Consider the following 20,983-nt stretch of genomic DNA (forward strand, 5'->3'; position numbering starts at 1 on the left):
GGGTCTCACTACGCAGCCCTGGCTGTCCTGGACTCACCAATATAAACCCTCCTGGCTGTGAATTCCTATAAAGTGCTTGCCTTTGCCTCCCAAGCCCTGAGGCTAAAGGTGTGTCACTATACCTGGCCCTGGCTCCTCTTTCTTGATTCACTGTGTAACAACATTCTGAATAATAATAATAACAACAACAACAATAATAATAATAAAATGAGTGGAGTCAATGGCTATCTTGGACCAATTCATCTCGCCTTAATTCCAGAACACAATTTGCATATATACTCACCTCCCTGGGTAACCCAGGCTGGCCTCAAATTCCCAGTCTTTCCAAGGTCGGGATTATAGGTGTGTGCCACCACGCCCAGCTAGTTGAGGTTGATTTCTTAAAAGCAATTTCAGAAAGTTTTATGTATGTGTACATGTGTATCTGCATGCACACCGCATGTGTGCGGGTGCCTGCCGAGGCCAGAAGACGAGGTCAAATCTGGATGCTAGCACCCGGTGAGGGTGCTGGGATCTGGGCTCCAGATCTGGGTTCTCGACAAGAGCAGCAAGAGTTCTTGACTGCTGAGCCATCTTTCCAGCCCCAGAACAAGGTATCTGCTATTTTAAATAAAAATACAGGGCTGGTGAGATTGCTCAGGTAGGGTAAAAGTCTTGCTGCCAAGCCAGAGGACTCGAGATCGATCCTTGGGCCCCACATGGCAGAAGGGGAACTGATTCCTGCGAGCTGTACTTTGACCTTTGTTCAAGTTTTGTTCTGCTACGGTGATGCGACACTCTGGCCCAAAGTTACTTGGGTGAGTAAAGGGTTTATTGGCTTATACTTCCAGGTCATAGTTCATCATTGAGGGAAGTTAGGGCAGGAACTCACTCACAAAAAAGGAATCAGAGCAGAACCATGGAGCCATGGAGGGAAGCTACTTACCGGCTGTCTAACTCATACACACACACACACACACATCTATTATATATACAGCACAACCCCACACGTGTAGGGGTGGTGATGCCCACCGTGGACTCATCAACCAAGACAATATCCCTCAGGGTTTGCTCTGACCTGGACAGCCCTTCAATTGAGATTTCCCCAAACAACAGCCATCATATATATGCATTGCTCTCTCCACAAATAAATGAACAAATATAATTTTTAAAAGATTTAAATAGTAGCTAAAGAGATGGCTTTGTAGTTAGGAATACTTCCTGTTCTTCCAGAGGACCAGGTTCAATTCCCAGCACCCACATGGTGGTTCACAACTGTCTGTAACTCCAGTCCAAGGGAACCTGACTCAATCTTCTAGTCTCCTAAATGCTAAACATATGTGGCACACACACAGGCAAAGCACCCATACATATAAAATAAAAAAGATGAAAAAAGAGATTTAAATTAAAAAATATTGTGTTAGCTAGGAGGATGGTGACTCTGCCCCAGGTGAGTGTGACCAGTTTTGAAAGTCCTAATGGCCATGACCGAGGAATGTCACTTGCTTTCTGGATAAGCTCCCTGATGTGTGAGCATAGCCCTGGATGTGTGAACACAGCACTGGATAAGCTCCCTGATGTGTGAGCATAGCCCCGGGTGTGTGAGCATAGTCCCGGATGTGTGGGCATAGTCCCGGATGTGTGAGCATAACTCTTCTTCCCTTTTTGTTTGTTGTCTGTCTTCACAGCTGAGGGTCTTCAAGTTGGCCAAATCCTGGCCCACTTTAAACACTCTCATTAAGATCATCGGCCACTCCGTGGGTGCTCTTGGAAACCTGACCGTGGTCCTGACCATTGTGGTCTTCATTTTCTCCGTGGTTGGCATGCAGCTTTTCGGCACCAAGTTCAACAAGACCGTCTCTACCGGCCAGGAGCAGCGCACGCGGCGCTGGCACATGGGCGATTTCTATCACTCCTTCCTGGTGGTGTTCCGCATCCTCTGCGGGGAGTGGATCGAGAACATGTGGGAATGCATGCAGGGTATGGACGGCTCTCCGCTGTGCGTCATTGTCTTCGTGCTGATCATGGTGGTGGGAAAGCTCGTGGTGAGTCCCCGGCTTCCTTTCCACCCTTTTCCTCTTCCCTCCCACCCAGCTCAGTAACCCGCCAAGTCCGGTTTGCACTGCTCATATTCTTGGCTGTGTAGCCTTCCCCTGAAGTGTGGTTAATTTACCAGGAGCAACACTTTTTTTTTAAACAATCTTATTTTGCACACCATTCCCAGTTCTCTCTCCCTCCCATCTTCCCACTCCATCCACATTCTCCCCACCCCACTCCCACCCACTTCTCCTAGAGGGCAGAGAGGGCGGAGAGGGCCTCCCATGGGGAGTCAACAAACCCTGTCACAGCACTTGAGGCAGAACCAAGGCCCTCCTCCCTATATCTAGGTTGAGTAAGGTATCCTTCCATTGGGACCGGGCTCCAAAGAGCCAGTTCGTGCACTAGGGATAAACACTAGCAGAGGAACCAGTATTTATCCCACACGCTGCCCAAGCCACACAGCTGTCATCCACTGAGAGGGTCTAGTTCGGTCTCACGCAGGCTGGGAGCAACACTTTAAAGAAAAGGGATCCTCTCCTGATAGCCATTGATTACAGATATCTCCTTGGGTAGGGGTGGGACTTCACGGCCCCTTCCCCTCTCCAGGCTTGGATTTGGTCCAGCTTAGGCCTGAACAGGTTTGTGCATGCTGTCGTAACTGCTGTGAGTTTGCGTGTGCAGCTGCCCTGCTATGGCTCAGTGGTCACAAGCTCTGGCTGCTCCTCTGGAGGACTTGGGTTCAATCCTCAGCACCTATATGGCAGCCAACAGTTGTCTGTAACTCAGTTCCAGGGATCCTGATGGCCTCTTCTGGACCCCTCAGGTGTTAAGCAAGCATTTAGTGAACAGACATACGTGTAGGCAAAATACTCACACACATAAAATATAAAACTGAAAAAATATCCTTTTGAATTTGGCTTGAGAAAGGTACAGGCATGGGACAAAACCTCTTTAACACCCGGGACATGTGTTGGCATGTCATTTGCTGGCTGTGCTCACGGACACTTTTCCCTGATGCTTCTTGTAAGAAATCATGTTCTCTTGGTCAGTGATTGACTAAGTCAGTGTTTCTTAACCTTCCTAATGCTGCAATCCTCTCATACAGTTTTTCATGCTCTGGCGACCCCCAACCTTAAAATTATTTTGTTGCTACTTCATCACTGTAATTTTGCTACTGTTATGAATTGTAATGTAAATATCTGATATGCAGGATATCTGATATGTGACCGTTGTGGGGGTCGCGACCCACAGGTCGAGGACCTCTGGGCTAAGGGAAATCCATGTGACTTGATGTGGTGAACAAGATCTAAAGAGATGTCCAGTGGGGAAGGATGGAGCTGACTTTTCAGTCTTAGAAATATGCACAAGAGGGTGTGGGAAAAGAACTCACGTGGGAAGATCTCGATGTTCAAGCACAAGGGCCTAAATTCCATCCCAGGACGAAGGAAAATGAAAACCTCGTGTGGTGGCTGGCACTTCTGTGCCAGTGCTGTGGGAATGTGGAGACAGGCCATCCCTGAGACTCACTCGTTAGCCATGCTAGCCTACCTGGTGAGAGTCAGGCCAGGGAGAGACATTGTCTCAAAAAACAAAAACAACAGGCAGATGGCTCCAGAGGAACAAGATCTGAGGTTGACCTCTGTCTGTACAGCCCTCTCACACAACACATGTACACGCACACATGCATGTACACACCCACACCCATACACATGTGTATACACATAGACACACACATCACACACATACACACACGAAAAATGGTCCTCCCTCTGGGTCTTCTCGTGACTCTAATTCCTAGAAACATTAAGTAACAAAGTGAACAAATCTGTTTGCAGGTAAAAAAGGTCTTTGTTCTTTCTCCAGAACCTTCTACTGTTGGGCTTCCTTACTGTGGAAGCAGCTTGAGTCTTTTCCTACAGCCAGCAGCTTAGATGTCAATGAGGAGGCTAATTAGACCCATATCAGTGAGGACAGGAAGAGATAAGGGCACATAAAGATCCTTGGACTCGAAACCAGAACCAAGTAGGGGTCATGGGGCAGATGTAAGGAACTGTCTCACATATAGCTTTATCCGGAGCGCCTAGCAATGGTCTGCATAGCTGGCAAGTGAGCCGAGGTCCGGGGGAGCGGACATTGCTAATGGGAGGTGGAGGAGAACTTTGAGACAGGATCTGTGGATGGCTGTGATAGTTGAGAAGGTGCAGGGGAAACGCGAGCAAAGGTTCAGGGTGAGGAATTCTGGTGAAGCTGGAGAACTCTGACGAGATCTATGCACACCCTCAGAGCACTGCTCAGCAGAGGGCAGCTCACAATCACCGGGAGCCCCTGCAGCAGGTGATCTGAGCCTTCTGGGCTCTGGAAGCACCTGTATACACAGTGCGCATGTGCACACACACACACACACACACACACATGAGTGAACAATAAAAGGAATCTTAAGTTAAAAAATAAATTAGTGTACAAATCATAATATATTAATTGTGATATTACATATATAACTTGGTATTTTTTTATTTTCATGTGTATGCGGTATATCATGTGTATGCGTGTTCACATATGTGTAAGCACCTGTGTATGTGGGCGCATATGTATGCCCAGGTATGTGTGTGTTGGAGGGAGGTGTGCAGAGGCCCTAAAGTGATGTCAGAAATTATCCTGATCACTCTTTCATCTTGTTCTCTGAGGCCAGACTTCTCAGTCAAGCCCAGAGTGCCCAGATATGGCTGTCCTGGCAAGCCAGCTTGCTTGGAGCTTGACTAGCTGTTTCTGAGCCTGGGGTCCCAGGCGGGCTTCCATGCCCACCTGGCACTTAGGTGGGGATTTGAACTCTAACCATCTCCCTAATGCACAAGATTTGCCCTGTGGGCCTCTTCCCTGCACCCCACCCCACCCCCGTCCCCAGGGATTCCTGTCGTGCCCTCCCCACCCCAGTAGGACCCTTTCTGCTTCCATGTTTCTATTATTACCTCTGCCTTTCTATTTCATGTCTGACACCCACCCACTCACCCACACACTCATCCACCCACACTCATATACACTCATCTGCAAAACCTTCAAAGTGGGCCTGCATATGAGAGAGAACGCCTGGTGTCTGTCTCTCGGTGTCCGGGTTCTCTCGGTATAAAGGTTTCTGGATGCTCCCTTTCCTGTATTTGTATCCCTTCACTTGCATTTTCTGTGTGTTTTCTCCCTGTTCTTTCTTGGTCTTCATCTTGTCACTGACTATGTAGGAGAGCTTTGCTGGGAGGGAGAGAAATTCTCATTTGGTGAGAATTTTAGCCTTGGGGGGAAGGTTGTTCTAGGAACTCGAGTGCCTCTTCCTTTGCTAAGTTTCCCTTACTACCTACCCCAGGTGCTTAACCTCTTCATTGCCTTGCTGCTCAATTCCTTCAGCAATGAGGAGAGGGATGGGCAACCCGAAGGAGAGACCAGGAAAACCAAAGTGCAGCTGGCTCTGAAGAGGTTCCGCCGGGCCTTTTCCTTCATGGGGCGCGCTCTTCAGAATTTCTGTTGTAAGAGATGTCGGAGGCAAAACTCACCGAAGCCAAAAGAGATCCCAGGGAGTTTTGATAGTGAGAGTAAAGACAGTATTCCCCTGGATACAAAGCCCTGGAAGGAATTTGATGCACAAATGATTTTGGACTCTGGGCACGGCAGGCCTCGCTTGGCCCCACTTGCAGAGGAAGAGGATGACTTTGAATGCTTTGATGAATTCAGAGCCTCACGCATCTCCCAAGCTGGTGCTGAAGTTCAGGTATGGAAGGTCCACAATTCAGAGTAGGTGTGGTTGAAACATACAGTTATCATAGGGCACTTGTCACCCGTGTGTCCTAGGTATTGTTCAGGGATAGCTGGCTATAACATGTATGTGCTCTTTGACACATCAGCCTAATCCCAGGCTATGTCCCTGCATGACATGGCATGCCAGAAAACCCCTCCCAGCTTGACTAACGACAGCTTGGGTTTTAGTTGATCCCAACGTTGCCAGGTTGGTAACCAGGAATAGCCATCACACACCATTTTTAGATGTCCTTGTAGGTCACCACAGCAAGCCTTCCAGTTTTATGAATATATCAAATCTCCATTTTGCAGCTGGGGAGGTTACTCCGTGGGTAAGGCATTTGGACCTGAGTTCAGATCCTCAGCACGCACTTTAAAAGAAGCCAGCAATAGCAGGCGTGGTGGATAGCGCCTGTGGTGTGGGACAATTGTCTACATTCTGTTAATTATATTTTAAATAAATGCTGATTGGCCAGTAGCCAGGCAGGAAGTATAGGCAGGACCACCAGACAGGAAGTAGTGGCGGGTCAATGAGAACAGGAGAAATCTGGGAAGGAGGAAGCCCATTGCTCTGCAGTTGTGAACCTGCCATAGAAGAAGCAAGATGTGACTGCCTTGCTGAAAAAGTTACTGAGCCATGCGGCTAACACAGATAAAAATAATGGACTATATAAGTTACAAGAGTTAATAAGAAGCCTGAGATACTGGGCCAGTCAGTTTATAACTAATGTAGACTTCTGTGTGATTTCTTTGGGACATAACGATTGCGGGAACTGGGCAGGGCAGAACCCCCTGACAACACTCCTGTAACTAGAGCACTGTGAAGATGGGGACAGGGGATCCCTTCTCCTTGCAGCCCAGCCAGTCTAGCCAGTCTAGCCAGTTGGTGAGAGACTCTGTCTCAAAAATAGGGTGGTAAAAATGATTCAGAAGGACATCAGGTCTCTACATGTACACACACACACACACACACACACACACACACACACACGCGCGCGCGCGCACACACACGCGCGCACACTCATGCATGCACACACATACATATAGTCTCCATCTCCCCCACCCACCCACAGGGATATTTTATCTTTGATTTAATTGGATGGGGTGAGTCTTATTCTGGAGCCATACTGTTTTGATTAAGTAACTTTATAATACATTCCTATTTCTGTTTTGTTCAGTAGTTTTCCTGGTCTACTTCCATGTTGAGTTTTTCAGGAGCAGAATTCCCTCTCACTTCATGTCAAGCGGACTGTCTAGAGAAATATTAACTCCACTCTGGGCTTCTGTGTGCCAGACCTGTGACGTCCCTCTGGAGACCAAGCAGCCTACCAGCCCAGATGACCAAGGTGTGGACCCTGAAGTGTTCTCTGAAGAAGATCCGCATCTGGCCATACAGAGTGCTCGGAAGGTAATATTCCCAGGGTATGGTTGGGAGGAGCATGTGACCCCTCCACACAGCTTCTCCACAACAGCCTTGTGGGTTAATATCAGAAAGAATGAAGACACCATTGCCAGGGCTGAGTCTCACACAAAAGTGTAAGTCAGGGGCTGTCAGTTTTGCTATACTGACATTTGGGGCAAGACAGCCCATCACTGTGGAGGGCTTTTCTGTGAATTCTAGGGTGACTGCCAGCAACCCTTGGCCTCCATTCACTAGATATCAGGAGTATCCTCTTGTGAAAATTTAAAATGTCTCTAGTTTTGAGGAGATGAGCCTGTTGGCAGATTGCCTGCATTACAAGCTCAAGGGCCTGAGTTTGATTTCCAAAGGCCACATGAGAAGCCAGCAGCCACGGGATGCTGAGGCAGAAGTAGGAAAATCCCTGGGGCTCACGAGCTACCAGCCAAACTGTTAGCTCCGGACCAATGAGAGACTCTGTCTCAAAACAAAACAACAGCAACAACAGCAACAAAAAACCTATGATGCTCAGATCCTGAGAAATAATATCCAAGATTGTGATCTGGCTTGTACACACACACACACACACACACACACACACACACGCACGCACGCACGCACGCACGCACACGCACACACGCACTTTTATTTAAAAAAAAATAACTTGAGGCATAGCTAGAATGCCTCCTACAGGGTAAAGCCAGCCAGAGCCACTGGCCTAACCGATTAGTCTATGAACTGGAAGAGCTGGAAATCAGGCATAGAGTAGTTTTCTCATTCCCTATCTTCTAATTGGCAGCCTATTAGGGTTATGATTTGTAGGGGGAAGGGTTGAGCTACTGTGCACACATGTACTTGCTGCTTATTATCCGTGGAGACGAGCTAATTTTCTCCTGAAGTGAGGCTGATAGAGAACTTGAGAAAAAGTCCCCACAGGAGCAGCATGCTACCAACGCCATCCTGTCTAGCAACCTTTGCCTCGCTGCCTTTAACCTGACTGTCCTGGTGACTGACTCTCTCCTTCCCCGCTCTGGCGTGCAGAAGTCTGACGCGGCAAGCGTGCTCTCAGAATGCAGCACCATTGATCTGAATAGCTTCATAAATTTCCGAAACATGGATACGCCCAAAAAGCAACCGGATAGATGCTTACCCAAAAGTAAGTGGCCTTATTTTTGCACACAGCTCAAGGAGCCTTTGTGTTCTCTGTAGCTTTGTGGTTTGGATGGATGCTTTGTTTCTAGCACTAGCGTTATTAGATTATTAGATTCTAGTAGAGGGATTTCAGGAGACCCCGGGCTTCGATAGGCTCCGTTCACACAGCCCAAAAGGGTAAATACCTGAAGGTGCTCCTGGAAAACTAGCCGGGCCAACAGATCAGCTGCTCTATAGATCCCCGGGACATCTACCATCAATGGAGGGACATCGAGGACTGAAGGGCAGCTTGGTCCATCATAAAGGTGTGTGTGTTGAGAGCAAAGGCTGCTTGTAAAACCCTTTGCAATTGATCAAGTTCTCCCATGTGTGGGGAGAATCCCCAAAACCGTGGAAGTCCTCACCTCAAGTTTCCTGAAATCCTTTGGGTACTCTCTGTATGTCACAGCCTCCCCACCCTACAATTTTGGCATAGTTAATAACCACAAATCATTAATGGTATACAATGATAAATAGACCTCCACATCAGTTGACCTGGGCTGGCTGTCTCTGCTGAGGGTAGATGACTTTATTCATGTGGGTGCTATCAGTGAGGCGCTCAGCAGATCTAGCCTGAGCACATGACCAGGCTGGCTCTGCTGCATACGGCTTATGCATCTGTGAGAACCAATGGGCTAGCCTGCAACGGTCTCTTTCAAAGAGATGGCACAAGAGGGCAAGCAGAAACAGGCAAGGCCCAGAGAATTTCAGGTTTTGGAAAGAATCATCATTTCCTCTGATGGGGGAAGCTACAGTTCACAATGCAAGGGACACGAAGTGACGAGCTGAGGCCACTAACGCAATCCACTCTAGACGCTCACGACATAAATGCTCCTTTCAGGCCTCGGTTGCCATTTTCTGTGCCACAAGAGAAACAAGAGAAAGCCCTGCTGGGTTGTGTGGTGGAATCTTCGGAAAACCTGCTACCAGATCGTGAAGCACAGCTGGTTCGAAAGCTTTATCATCTTTGTCATCCTGCTGAGCAGCGGCGCTCTGGTAAAGGATGCTCGCGGGGAGGAGGTTGGGCAGCGGGGCAGCCGGAGGCGCTGTTGGTTGTGACCCTGGGAAAAGGGCAGCGAAGGGAGCTCTTCACTGACGGCTCCTTAGCGAGCAGGAGTCTGCACATCTAGAATCAGAGTCTCCACTCTGAAGGTGCTTTCCCTGTTGGAGAGGTTTAACCAGGCCAGTGTGAAAGTACCTTCTCACGTCTAGCCCTTGGACTTGGCTTGCCCACCTGTTCTCCAGTTCTGGAGGATTCCTAGACATCTCCACTGTATTAGTACTTTAGGCAGCTTCTCCTCTCGCTGTCCCTGAAGATCAGGGTGCTTTCTAAGACAAGATATTCAGGGAAGGGCTACAGGAAACAGATCAGGCTATGACCAGTTACTTGGGTATTTCCCGTCAGTACGATGTAAATCTCAGTGAGACTAACGAGTAACCCTGAGTCTACCTGCATTCACTTTTGGGTCCCCAACACCTTTCTGCTCTTAAGTCATTCCAACCAGCCACTCCTGTTCTCTCTCCAGCTTCCCTGATCACTTACACACTCCCCTTTCCCTTAACTCCCCCTCTTCCTCAGTTTCCTGTCCTCCCTCTCCTGTCTTGTATCGTCCCTTAAAATGGCTCAACTTCCACTGTCATGCTAAGTGAACAGAATGGTTCTTGATTTGGAGTTTGTAGTAGCAGAGATGCCACATAAGTGCTCTCTTGGGTCCCATGCCTTCTGTCTAGCGCTTCATACACGTGTAATCCTAAGGGAAATGGCAGGAGGCGTGTAGACCGTGCTCAGGGACTGGCACCAGTATAAACCCCCCATGCTCCATATACAGTAGAAATTAGTCCTCAAACAAAAATACAGGTTTATCTAGAACCATCCCGGGATCTCCCCTGATGGACTTTGGTTAGGAGTCTTTGGTAATTACATCTCTGCTAGTGTATCGTGAATAGTACAGTTGAATTTATATTATTTCCTAAGTGGTGTTAAGCAACAAGAAGGCAGTGGAGCTTCTAGAAGGCCATAGATACACACTCTGCGGTGTCAGGGAAAGATGACATGACCAGAGACCTCCCAGTAGGCAGAGACCCCTGTCCTAGTTCCTAATCTGCTTTCAGAGAGGCAGGTGTAGGCTGGGCAGAGCAGTATAGAACACGCGGTATAGAGGACATCAGGAGAAAGGTCTGGGCAGAGCAGTATAGAACACGCGGTATAGAGGACATCAGGAAAAAGGCTGGGCAGAGCAGTATAGAACACGCGGTATAGAGGACATCAGGAAAAAGGCTGGGCAGAGCAGTATAGAACACGCGGTATAGAGGACATCAGGAGAAAGGCTGGGCAGAGCAGTATAGAACACGCGGTATAGAGGACATCAGGAGAAAGGCTGGGCAGAGCAGTATAGAACACGCGGTATAGAGGACATCAGGAGAAAGGCTGGGCAGAGCAGTATAGAACACGCGGTATAGAGGACATCAGGAGAAAGGCTGGGCAGAGCAGTATAGAACACGCGGTATAGAGGACATCAGGAGAAAGGCTGGGCAGAGCAGTATAGAACACGCGGTATAGAGGACATCAGGAGAAAGGCTGGGCAGAGCAGTATAGAACACGCGGTATAGAGGACATCAGGAGAAAGGCTGGGCAGAGCAGTATAGAACACACGGTATAGAGGACATCAGGAGAAAGGTCCGGGCCATCTTACTGTACATGCTTGCATAGAGATGAGGATAAGAAAAACCTAATTCGTCACCATTGCCTATGGCCTCAGGGCCAACACTGTCTAGCAGCATTGGAAGCTAATTTGAAAAGCCAAGTCTTGAGTCCTTCCAAACTACTGAATCAAAGCCTACATTGAAATAAGTTCTCTAGGTGACGTGGGTCTTGTTAGACTCTGAGAAGGTTGGATCTGGACAAATGCACAGTAGTAACAAGTGTCTCCTTATTAAAAACTATCTCTGGTAGGACACAGGAGACTTTGAAATTCAGTTGCGTGTCTTTGACTCACTTAGCCAGCTCGTGGCTAAGGTTTCAAAAGAGAAAGCAAGTCTGTGACGCTGTCCAGATTTGTCTGTCATCTGTGGGCAGGTAATGGAGACGAAGACAGATGCGGTGATGACGGACCACAGTTGTAAGTGATGGGCTCAGAGCAGGAGAGGCTGAAGGGTAGTGAGCAGGACCAGTGATCAGCTCAGCCTCGTAGGACAGGGCAGATCCCTGTAGAGTGTCCGCTCAGCTAAGTTCCCAAGGCTCAGCAGGAGCCTGCAGGACGGGAAGAGCCGAGAGCTGTGGCAGTGACTTTCACCTTGTCTTTTCACTCATAGTTCAAGGTGCAGCCTTGAGGAAGGCGTGGTGGTAGGAGCAGCTCTCCGCCACGGCTGCAGGAACGTGAGGCTGCCGTTCACAACCTCAGGGATCAGAAAGTGATGAAAGGAAGTGAGGCCGTGGCTTGAGTTTGTAGACTCTGAGTTACACTTCCTTCAGGGTCACCCAGCCCAAGGTCCCCTACTACCTCCTTCAAAGAAAACAAACAAGAACAGTGGAGCAGCTGGGAACCAATTGTCCAAATACGAGAGCCTGTGGGAGGTAGTTTACTTCTGGACAATAAAAGGACTTTTTTTTTTTTTTCTAGTCAAAACTCAATTTGGTAGGTGGAAATGAGTTGGCTAGATTCTTTTGAATTCTTTCCCTCTAGGTTGTGGTCCTACCTTGTACCTAAAATGGGACTGATTTTTCTGCCCACTTTCAATGTTTTCCTAAGTATCTCGGGCAGGGTTAGTACCTAGCCCCCTTCTCTCATTTCTTTCATTCTTACTATAGAAAGACTGAAATGAGAGACACACCTAGCTCTATAGGCCCCGCAGCAAAATCTCTCTCACACATGCACACACGCATGCACGCACGCACACATGCACACACACGTCCACATGCAGACACACAGAGTAGGTGAGGGAGATGTTTGGGTGTGGCAGGGAGAAGGTTCAAAGTGTCATGTCCCATTTTTGTAATCACACTTAATGGATGTTTGATAGTCAAATTCCCACCAGGAGCTTTGGTTCAGAGCATCTCTATTTTAGTGTGTCTCAATATGGTTAGAAAGTGATATTATCTGTAGGGTATGTGGTGTGTGTGTGTATGTGTGTGTGTGTTGAACGGGAGTTAGTCGTGGGAGATGATGAACTCCAGGCTTGCTGAGATATGGAGAAGAGAATCGAGAACACAATGGACAGGCACTGAGTACAGTTGCTAAGGCGACCTGGGGGGTTAAAGTAGTGGTCTAGGGCACAGGTGTTTCTGGGAAACTTGGAAGGATACAACTGGCTGGAGTTGAAAGGGTTAGGAATCCTGGAAAATGCTCCGACAATCTATCGTGTAGGAAGACTCATATTCCGAGTATATCGGTTACCTTTCTCACTGATGTGGAAAGGGCCACTTGAGGGGACGTTCTAGTTTCGCTTCTGTGGCTAAGACAGAAGTGTCCTGACAGAAGCAGCTTTAAAGAGAAGGGACTGACTCAGCTCCTAACACAAGGTTACAAACCATCGTTGTGGAGAAGTCAAAGCAAGAGCTTGAAGCAGCTAGGAGGCCCACAGCCCACAGTTCCAGCAGGGTGCATTCTCAGTCAAGAGCAGAGAAATGGATACATCCGCACTTACCTGGCACTCACGCTATATGTGTACAATCCAGGATCCCCTCACTGCCCAGGAAACGGTGGCACCCACAGTGGGCTGGCTTTCCCACACTGGCTATTGTAATCCAGACTATTGAATATAGACACAGACATATCCACAGGCCAATCTGGTCTATACAATCTGTCATGTATTCTCTTTCCAGGAGATTGAAGACGTAGTCAATTCAAATGAGCAATAAGGCTGTGTTGACAATTAAAATTCCCCACCACTGAGAGAGAGCGTTTATTTTGGCTCTCACTTTGAGGGTACAGTCTGTCACAGCGGCTGGAGCATGAGGCAGCTGGTTATATTGCATCCATAGTCAGGAAGGAGAGAGAGAGAGAGAGAGAGAGAGAGAGAGAGAGAGAGAGAGAGAGAGAGAGAGAGAATATGGTGGTCCCCAGTTTGCTTTTCCTTTTTTATTTAATTCAGAATCCTGGCCTGTGGGCTGGAGCCACCCATAGTTAGGTGCTCTACCCAGCATATAAACCCTCTCTCGGACATGCCCCGAGCTGTTTCACCTAAGTGATTCTAGACTGTTAACTTGACCAGATTGGCCCTCAAAGCAGGCCAGAGAGGACAGACCATGAAATCACTGGGGTGACAGAAATATGGATATGGAATTTTCTATATTTATTTAATCAATAAATATATTTTAATGGGAAAGAGCTACCTTAATCTTTTTTTTTTTTTTATAACAAGATGCCATCACCAAGATACCAACTAGTGTTTATTCATATAAAATAGAAAAGACTCAAGTTGACAAGGAGCCTGCACACACTCACCCTGGCCGTGGCTGTGCTTTCTCCTTCCAGATATTTGAAGACATCAACATCTCTTCACGGCCCCATATCGAGAGATTGCTAAGGTGTACCGATAATATCTTCACATTTATTTTTATCCTGGAGATGATTCTAAAGTGGGTGGCCTTCGGATTCCGGAGGTATTTCACCAGCGCCTGGTGCTGGCTCGATTTCCTCATTGTAATCGTAAGTTTACTGTCTCTGCGCCCTGTTTGGGTTGGGGCAGGGATGGGAGAGAGAAACCTAAGGGGGCTACTGTCCATGTGGTCCTCATACGGGTGCCTCTCCAAAGAATCTCATGCACTGTTACAGTACTTACTGCGAACTGACAGCTGTCCACCTGTGGTCCAGCCCTCTTGGGCGCTGCCTCTCACACACAGACTACCCCAACCATCTCCACGACGACACCCCTCCACCTCTCTCTCTGAACCCTGCTTGTGTCTGATGAAAACCTAGAGGAACTTTGGACATCCTCTGTTTTTCCTTCCCCTTCCAACGTTTCTTTTTCTTTTTCCACGTTTCCGATGCTGGTGTTTAGGAAGTAAGAGAGAATGGTTGGCCTACGTTACCTTATTCGACGCTCACCACAGTTGTAGGGAGTTTGGCAGCAGTGCCCGATGAAGAATCCCACAGATTAGGTTAACAGCTAGCTTCAGGGTGCAGAACAGATGACGTAGAACAGGATGGGCTCAGCCCCTCTAGGCCTGTAGTGGAGCACGTTCTGATGCTTCCTCTGTACCACTGTGGCCTTAACTTTTCCTGGGGGAGAAACAGCCAATGACTGTCTACTCTTCCCCGACGAGCAGTGATAAACTGAAGTACGATTTCGAAGTCTAGCTTGGTGAGACGGATGAGTCCGTTGGGCTTTCTTACCATGTGTGGGTGACCCTAGAATAGCTGTATCACTGCAAAGTCCCACCCCATCTGTAAGAAGTCGAGTCATGGAGCCCTGCTGTCAGTCAACCTTCCACTCCTTAGCTATATACTCTAGGATCTCCCAAAATAACCGGTGCTGGGAGAAGCAGAGTCTCAGGAGGGGATCTCAGGTCTCCTTTCTTCCACCCCCTAGGGAATGCCCACAGCTGTGTTTCCATAGACCTGGCTAGCATTCTTATCAGTCTGCTCTAGTTGCCATGGCTACCAGGCACAAAGCCCAAGATGGCATCATGTTATGTCTGGAGACAAAAAAAAAAAATCTTCCAACAGCCATATTATCTGCCACCTGTGCCAATGTCTTCTTCCTTCCACTGTGGAGCCACTCTTTGTGGGAGGGCTTTTGTTTTCTCTGTATTTGGAACAAGAAAATAATTCCGAAAGGCTAAAACCTGCTTAAGACTACCTGCTGAGAAGTGGTGGAGGTGAGGTTCAAATCTAGGAAGTCTCACTCCAGGGTGCAGGGCTTTAACAAATGTGTTCTTCCCACCATTATACTGAGTCCATGTCTACTTAAGAAAGGAGGGAAGGGGCTGGGGCGGTGGCTCAGTTGGCAAAGCGCTTGACGTGCAAGCATGAGAACCTGAGTTCAGATCTCCAGCTCCCTTGCACAAAAGCCAGGTACACCCACACAGTGCCATAATCCCAGCCCTGAGGAGGCAGAGACTGAAGACTAGCCACTCTGGTGAGCTCCAGGTTCAGTGAGATTTGGTTTCTAAAGATAAGGGATAGCATGTTGAGGACGACACTGACGTTGACTTCTAGGCCTCCACATGCACATGCACAGGCACAGTGGTGCACACGCGGTAAAGACAAGAACACCCAAGTGAAGACTGTAAAAAATTTAAATTTAGCCAATTCAAAATAGATAGTATAAATCTAGCAGCGATCCTTAAAAATATCAAACAGCAGTCTAAAGCCATGGTGTCAGAAAAACATCAACAGACCTAGATGGTTTGTAAGGCAAGTTTTACTGTTTTAATAAATTCAATACTAAACAAGTTGTTATGAAGAAAGTCAATACTAATCAAGTTCTTTTGAAGACTGGAAAAGGGAAACTGCAAACCATCCAAGGAAGACAAGCATAACCCTTGTTTGTTGGTTTTTGAGATAGGGTCTCACGTAGCCTAGGCTAGCCTCAAACTCACTGTGTGACTGAGGATGACCCAGAACCCTGCTCCTCCTACCTGACCTCCTGTGTGCTGGGACTGCAGGTCTAACCCTAGACAAGTGCAATCTTGGTAAGAGAGTGAACAGGACAAGCCTAACAATAGATGTAAAGAGCATAAGATTAATGTGTAATTCCGTGCCTCTGACTCACAGAGAAGGCAGCCAGTGGTGAGACCCAGTGTTGACCTTGACCCTGTAGACTGTGCTGAGGAAGCTCCCAGTTTCACGGCTCATCAGCTCCATGCCTGAAACCAGGAACTGATCCTGTGGACGTCTGATCTCATTTACGACACTGCGAGTGTTTTAGTCGCTGTTTTATCCCTCTGTGGAGAAACCACAACCGCAGTAACACATATAAGAGAAAACATTTCAGTGGGGAGCTTGGCAGCAGGAACAGCAGGCATGGCAGGCGCGGTCCTGGAGCTGATCTGCAGGGACAGCCAACAAGCCTGGGTCTGGCATGTTCTTTCAATACCTTGAAGATGCCACCCCCTCCCATATGACACACTTCCTCTAACAAGGCTACACCGCCTAATCCTTTTAATCCTATCAAACAGTTCCACTAACTATGGTATGGGGGCCATTCTTATTAAAACCACTGAGATGACATTCAAATTAATCAAGATTGCATATGATGAGGGCCACGAGGTGGCGCAACAGGTCCAGGTGCTTGTCACCAAACCTGAGAATCTCTGAGCTCAATCCCCGCAGCCCTTATGGTGGAAGGAGAGAGCCAAGTCTGGCAAGTCATCCTCCGACCCCTGAGCTCGACACAATGCCCTCCCACAGTAAATAGATTAATAAATGGAAGAAAAGCTTAAAAGAGTCCATACAATGATCCTAATGAAAATTATGGAATAGAAAAACACCAACCTAGTCAGGTGGTGGTGGTGCACACCTTTAATCTCAGCACTTGGGAGGCAGAGACAGGCAGATCTCTGTGAGTTTGAGACCAACCTGGTCTACAAGGACAGGCTCCAAAACTACAGAGAAACCCAGTCTTGAAAAATAAAAATAAAAAAAAGAAAAAAAAAAGAAAAACACAAAAATATGTAAGTCTAGCTCCATTAAAATGTGCAACTTCTATTTTCTACTCGGCAATGCTAAAATTATAGTTAAAGACAAATTAGAAGCCAGGACAATATTTATTATGTGCATGACAGATATACATACATACATACATATATAATATAAAATACAGATGACAAGGAAAATGACACCCAAAGGATGCAGACAGGAGAAAGGAGAAACCCGGGCTGCTGACACACGTGTGCAGACAGGAGAAACCCGGGCTGCTAACATATGTGTGAGTAATGGCAGACTCGTTCCTTGAGTCAGCACAGAAATGCGTTTAAAAGTGAGTGTTTACATTACTCAGACTGAGAAACAATTTTAGTTAACCGATACCTGTATTAAGAAGAGCATTGGAAATTAAAATCCCTATTCACTGCTAACAGTTTAATTGGGACAGCCATTATGGAGAAAATTTTGCATTATTCAGTAAAATTAAAAATTGTGCCTATTTGCAATCTAGACATACCAATCCTTGTATAGGTCCAATGGAGACTCTTGGATATGTACCCAAGAAAAACACACCTCTGTCAGCTTATAATAATCTTTATAACAAAGAAAAGGAGGTAGCTTAGATACTCACCAGAGGGGAATGGGTCTGTAAGATAGGAGCGCTTATGCCTTGTGATAGTCTGCAGCAGTTAGAATAGCATGGGTCAGTGAGTTAGCATGTTAGGTGAAGGATCTTGCACTGAGCGAGGTCACGGTAGGAGAGAAGAGAAGCCTGCCGGTTGTCCTCTGACCTCTTCCTAGGTGGTGTGAGTGCATGTGCTCACATACATTAAAAAATGGGGAAGAAGTAGATTATGATGTATGATATACAATTTATATTATACATCATGAGGTCTCAGAAAAGAACAGAAGATCAATGTAAGCCAGAAAAAAAATAAAAAGTCATTCCAGAATACCTGTCCCTTTGAACAGTGATTGAGAGTGGTAATAAAAATAAAATAAAAATAAAAAAGAAAATAAAATAAAAATAAAAACAAAGTCATCCTAGAGGACTTGTCCCTTTGAACAGTGACTGAGAGTGAGAAAGATCACGACTGCTTTAGTGTGAGAATCTGATTGCTATCTCCAAATTTGATGGAACAGAAAGTAGCCTGAGGCGCAGATGACTAGGTGCACAATGTCCCCATGGATGTACCCTCCCCCATGGTGAGAACCTTCTTTGGTACTCCAGAACAGCCCTCTTCTCCATTCTTTCTCTCCGAGAGGGGTCAAACAGAGGAGAGTTTGCCGGAACCTGCCTAAATACACTCCCAACAAAGTTAAAACCTTATTTTAAAAGTGATGTTTTAATACACTTCTTATTTTTATTTTTGGGGTGTGCCTGCCCATGCATGTATCTGTGTAAGTGCACCGAGGGGTTTGGGTGTGCACCACATGTGCACAGCCTAAGCATGTCTGTCAGACAACTACAGATGTCTGTCCTCAGGTGTCTTTCATTTTTTGTTTGAGGTAGGGTCTCCCCATGGCTTGGAATTTCATGTACATCAAACTAGCTGGCCTCCTGGCAGGTCTTCCTGTCTCCGCCTTCCATCACTAGAATGACAGGCATGTGCCTCCACACCTGGCTTTTTATAGGGTGTTGGGGACCCACACCCAGTTCCTCATGCTTGAGAGACGTGCACTTTCCTATTATCTCCCCAGTTTTTAATAAAACTATTTAATGTCGATCATGCATTTTGTAATCTAGCCATCCAACACATGTTCCTGCCACAATCTGATTTATGATCGTGTCCTGTGTGGCGATGCAGGGCCATCCGGTTTCCTTGAATTTATACCAGCATCTCAGTGTCTTTCGAGACCCAGACGACATAAACATATCTCTCTCGTTGTAACTGCTCTTGCCATTCCAGCAGGATCTGGCTTGTCACTGTGTTCAACATCTCAGAAATAGGGTCCTTGATAGCGCTGGAGAGATGTCGTGTAAGCTTGAGGCCCTAAGTGTGGAACCCTGGCATCCATGTAAAAAAAAATCAGGCAGAGTAGCACACATCTGTAACCCTAGAACTAGGAACCAGGCAGAGTAGTGCACATCTGTAACCCCAGAACTAGGAACCAGGCAGAGTGGTAAATATCTGTAATCCCAGAACTATGGAGGCAGAGACAGGAGTACACTAGGCATCACTGGGCAGTCATCCTAGCCCATTTTGGTTCCAGGTGCAGTGAGAAACTCTCCTTCAAACAGTGAGGCAGAGAACAATTGAGACAGACACCACAAGTTGACCTCTGGTCCCCACATACACTCACATGCAGGCAGGCAGGCAGGCAGGCAGGCAGGCAGGCAGGCAGGCAGGCAGGCATGCATACACATGAAGGGGAAAAACGAGGAGGGGGGCTCTTGAGCCTGCTCTGGCAGTCTTGGCTGCCCAGGCAGCTGTCCTCACCAGGTAGTGTCTCCTCCCACAGGTGTCTGTGGTCAGTCTCACGAATTCACCAAGCCTGAAGTCCTTCCGGACCCTGCGGGCCCTGAGGCCCCTGCGGGCGCTGTCTCAGTTTGAAGGAATGAAGGTACGTGTCCAGGTGGGTGGGCAGAAACGTAGCTAACAGGACAGGCAGAGGTCAACTGCCCTTGTGCTTTTGTCAAGCTTCTCCTGGGGTCCCTCGTCACCAGATCAGGGCCTGAACTACAAGAAGTAGCGAGAAGACTATGCCGTGGTCTGTCTCTTGACAGCCCAAGTAGACTGTCTTCCCTTAAACATCCTAGGTAAAGATGTGTCCCGTGTTCCTAATGTCGACTTCACAGGGCACTTCTAAGGTCATCCCTGGTGGCCATCAGAGCAGAAAGTAGAGCTCACTGTGGGCTGGGAGAGGGATGTTCAGAGTAAAGACAAAATAACCCTGGAGATCCCGTCCTGCCTGTTGGGTCCCTGCTGGGAAGATGGCGCGCTTGTTGGGTTCCCTGTGTGTTGCCTGTTTTCCTCCTTCTTGCCTCCCTAAGGTTGTGGTCAACGCCCTCATCAGCGCCATACCCGCCATTCTCAACGTCCTGCTGGTCTGCCTCATTTTCTGGCTCATATTTTGCATCCTGGGAGTAAATTTTTTTTCCGGGAGGTTTGGAAGGTGCATTAACGGGACAGACATCAATAAATACCTCAATCATACTGAAATTCAAAACCGAAGCCAGTGTAAAGATAGCAATTTCTCCTGGGAGGTCCCGAAAGTCAACTTTGACAACGTGGGGAATGCCTACCTCGCTCTGCTGCAGGTGGTAAGTGGGTCTGTCTCCATCCAGGGAGAGAAAACTTGGAAGACTAATTGGTCACTAAAAACACAGTAACTCCACTGTGGATTCCAGTCCCAGTCACAGGGCGGCACGGGGGTGGGGCAGCGTCTTTGGGAATCCATTCCCCATGGGCAGTGCCTAGCTTAGTTTCTTTCCTCATTTCTTTGACAAACTACCCGACACATTAGTTAATCTTCTGTTACTGTGATAAAATACCACCAAAAAATCAAGCCAGGGAAAAAAGGTTTTATTTTGGCTTACAGCTCCAAAGGGACCCCGTCTGTCCCAGAGCAATGCATGGGGGAGGATCCGGAAGCTGACTCACAGGAGGGGTGGTTGTAAAGCCCATCCCCAGTGTCACACTTCAGCAAGGTCCGTCTCCTAGAGTTCTCATTGTGCACCAACTTCTGGGGCCAAGTGAGGGGCATTTCTCTCTGAAACAACTTTAAGGCAGGGTTATTTTTGCCCATGGCTTGAGGGACTAGACCACCGTGGTGGGGAAGACATGGTGGTGAGAATTCTCCAGAGATGGCCGTGGAAATGTGGGGCAGCTGGCCACACTGACTCTACAGTCAGGAAGTGGACAGAAAGAGACGGATGTGGGTGCTCAGATCACCTGTTCCTTTTCAGTCACTTAGGGACCCCAGCCTGTAAAATGGTTCCACCCACACTCAGGATGAGTCTCAATTAAACCTCCTCAGAAACACCTTCGCCACATGCCCCATA

The 20,983-nt window shown here is 47.6% G+C and overlaps 1 protein-coding gene across 1 annotated transcript in view; it reads left to right on the plus strand.

Moving 5' to 3' along the window:
* Positions 1-20,983, plus strand: part of Scn11a (sodium voltage-gated channel alpha subunit 11) — a 76,291-nt gene that overhangs the window by 41,314 nt on the left and 13,994 nt on the right. The window contains exons 14-21 of the mRNA XM_050141564.1: positions 1,668-2,024; positions 5,372-5,773; positions 7,094-7,207; positions 8,240-8,354; positions 9,231-9,385; positions 13,864-14,037; positions 19,441-19,542; positions 19,973-20,242. Of these exons, the coding sequence (XP_049997521.1) occupies positions 1,668-2,024; positions 5,372-5,773; positions 7,094-7,207; positions 8,240-8,354; positions 9,231-9,385; positions 13,864-14,037; positions 19,441-19,542; positions 19,973-20,242 (1,689 nt within the window). The remainder of the gene's footprint in view (positions 1-1,667; positions 2,025-5,371; positions 5,774-7,093; positions 7,208-8,239; positions 8,355-9,230; positions 9,386-13,863; positions 14,038-19,440; positions 19,543-19,972; positions 20,243-20,983) is intronic.

The sequence above is a fragment of the Alexandromys fortis genome, unplaced genomic scaffold (assembly GCF_014885135.2).
Source record: "Alexandromys fortis isolate MF-2015 unplaced genomic scaffold, M_Fortis_MF-2015_v1.1 scaffold_44, whole genome shotgun sequence".
Classification (NCBI taxonomy): Eukaryota; Metazoa; Chordata; class Mammalia; order Rodentia; family Cricetidae; genus Alexandromys; species Alexandromys fortis.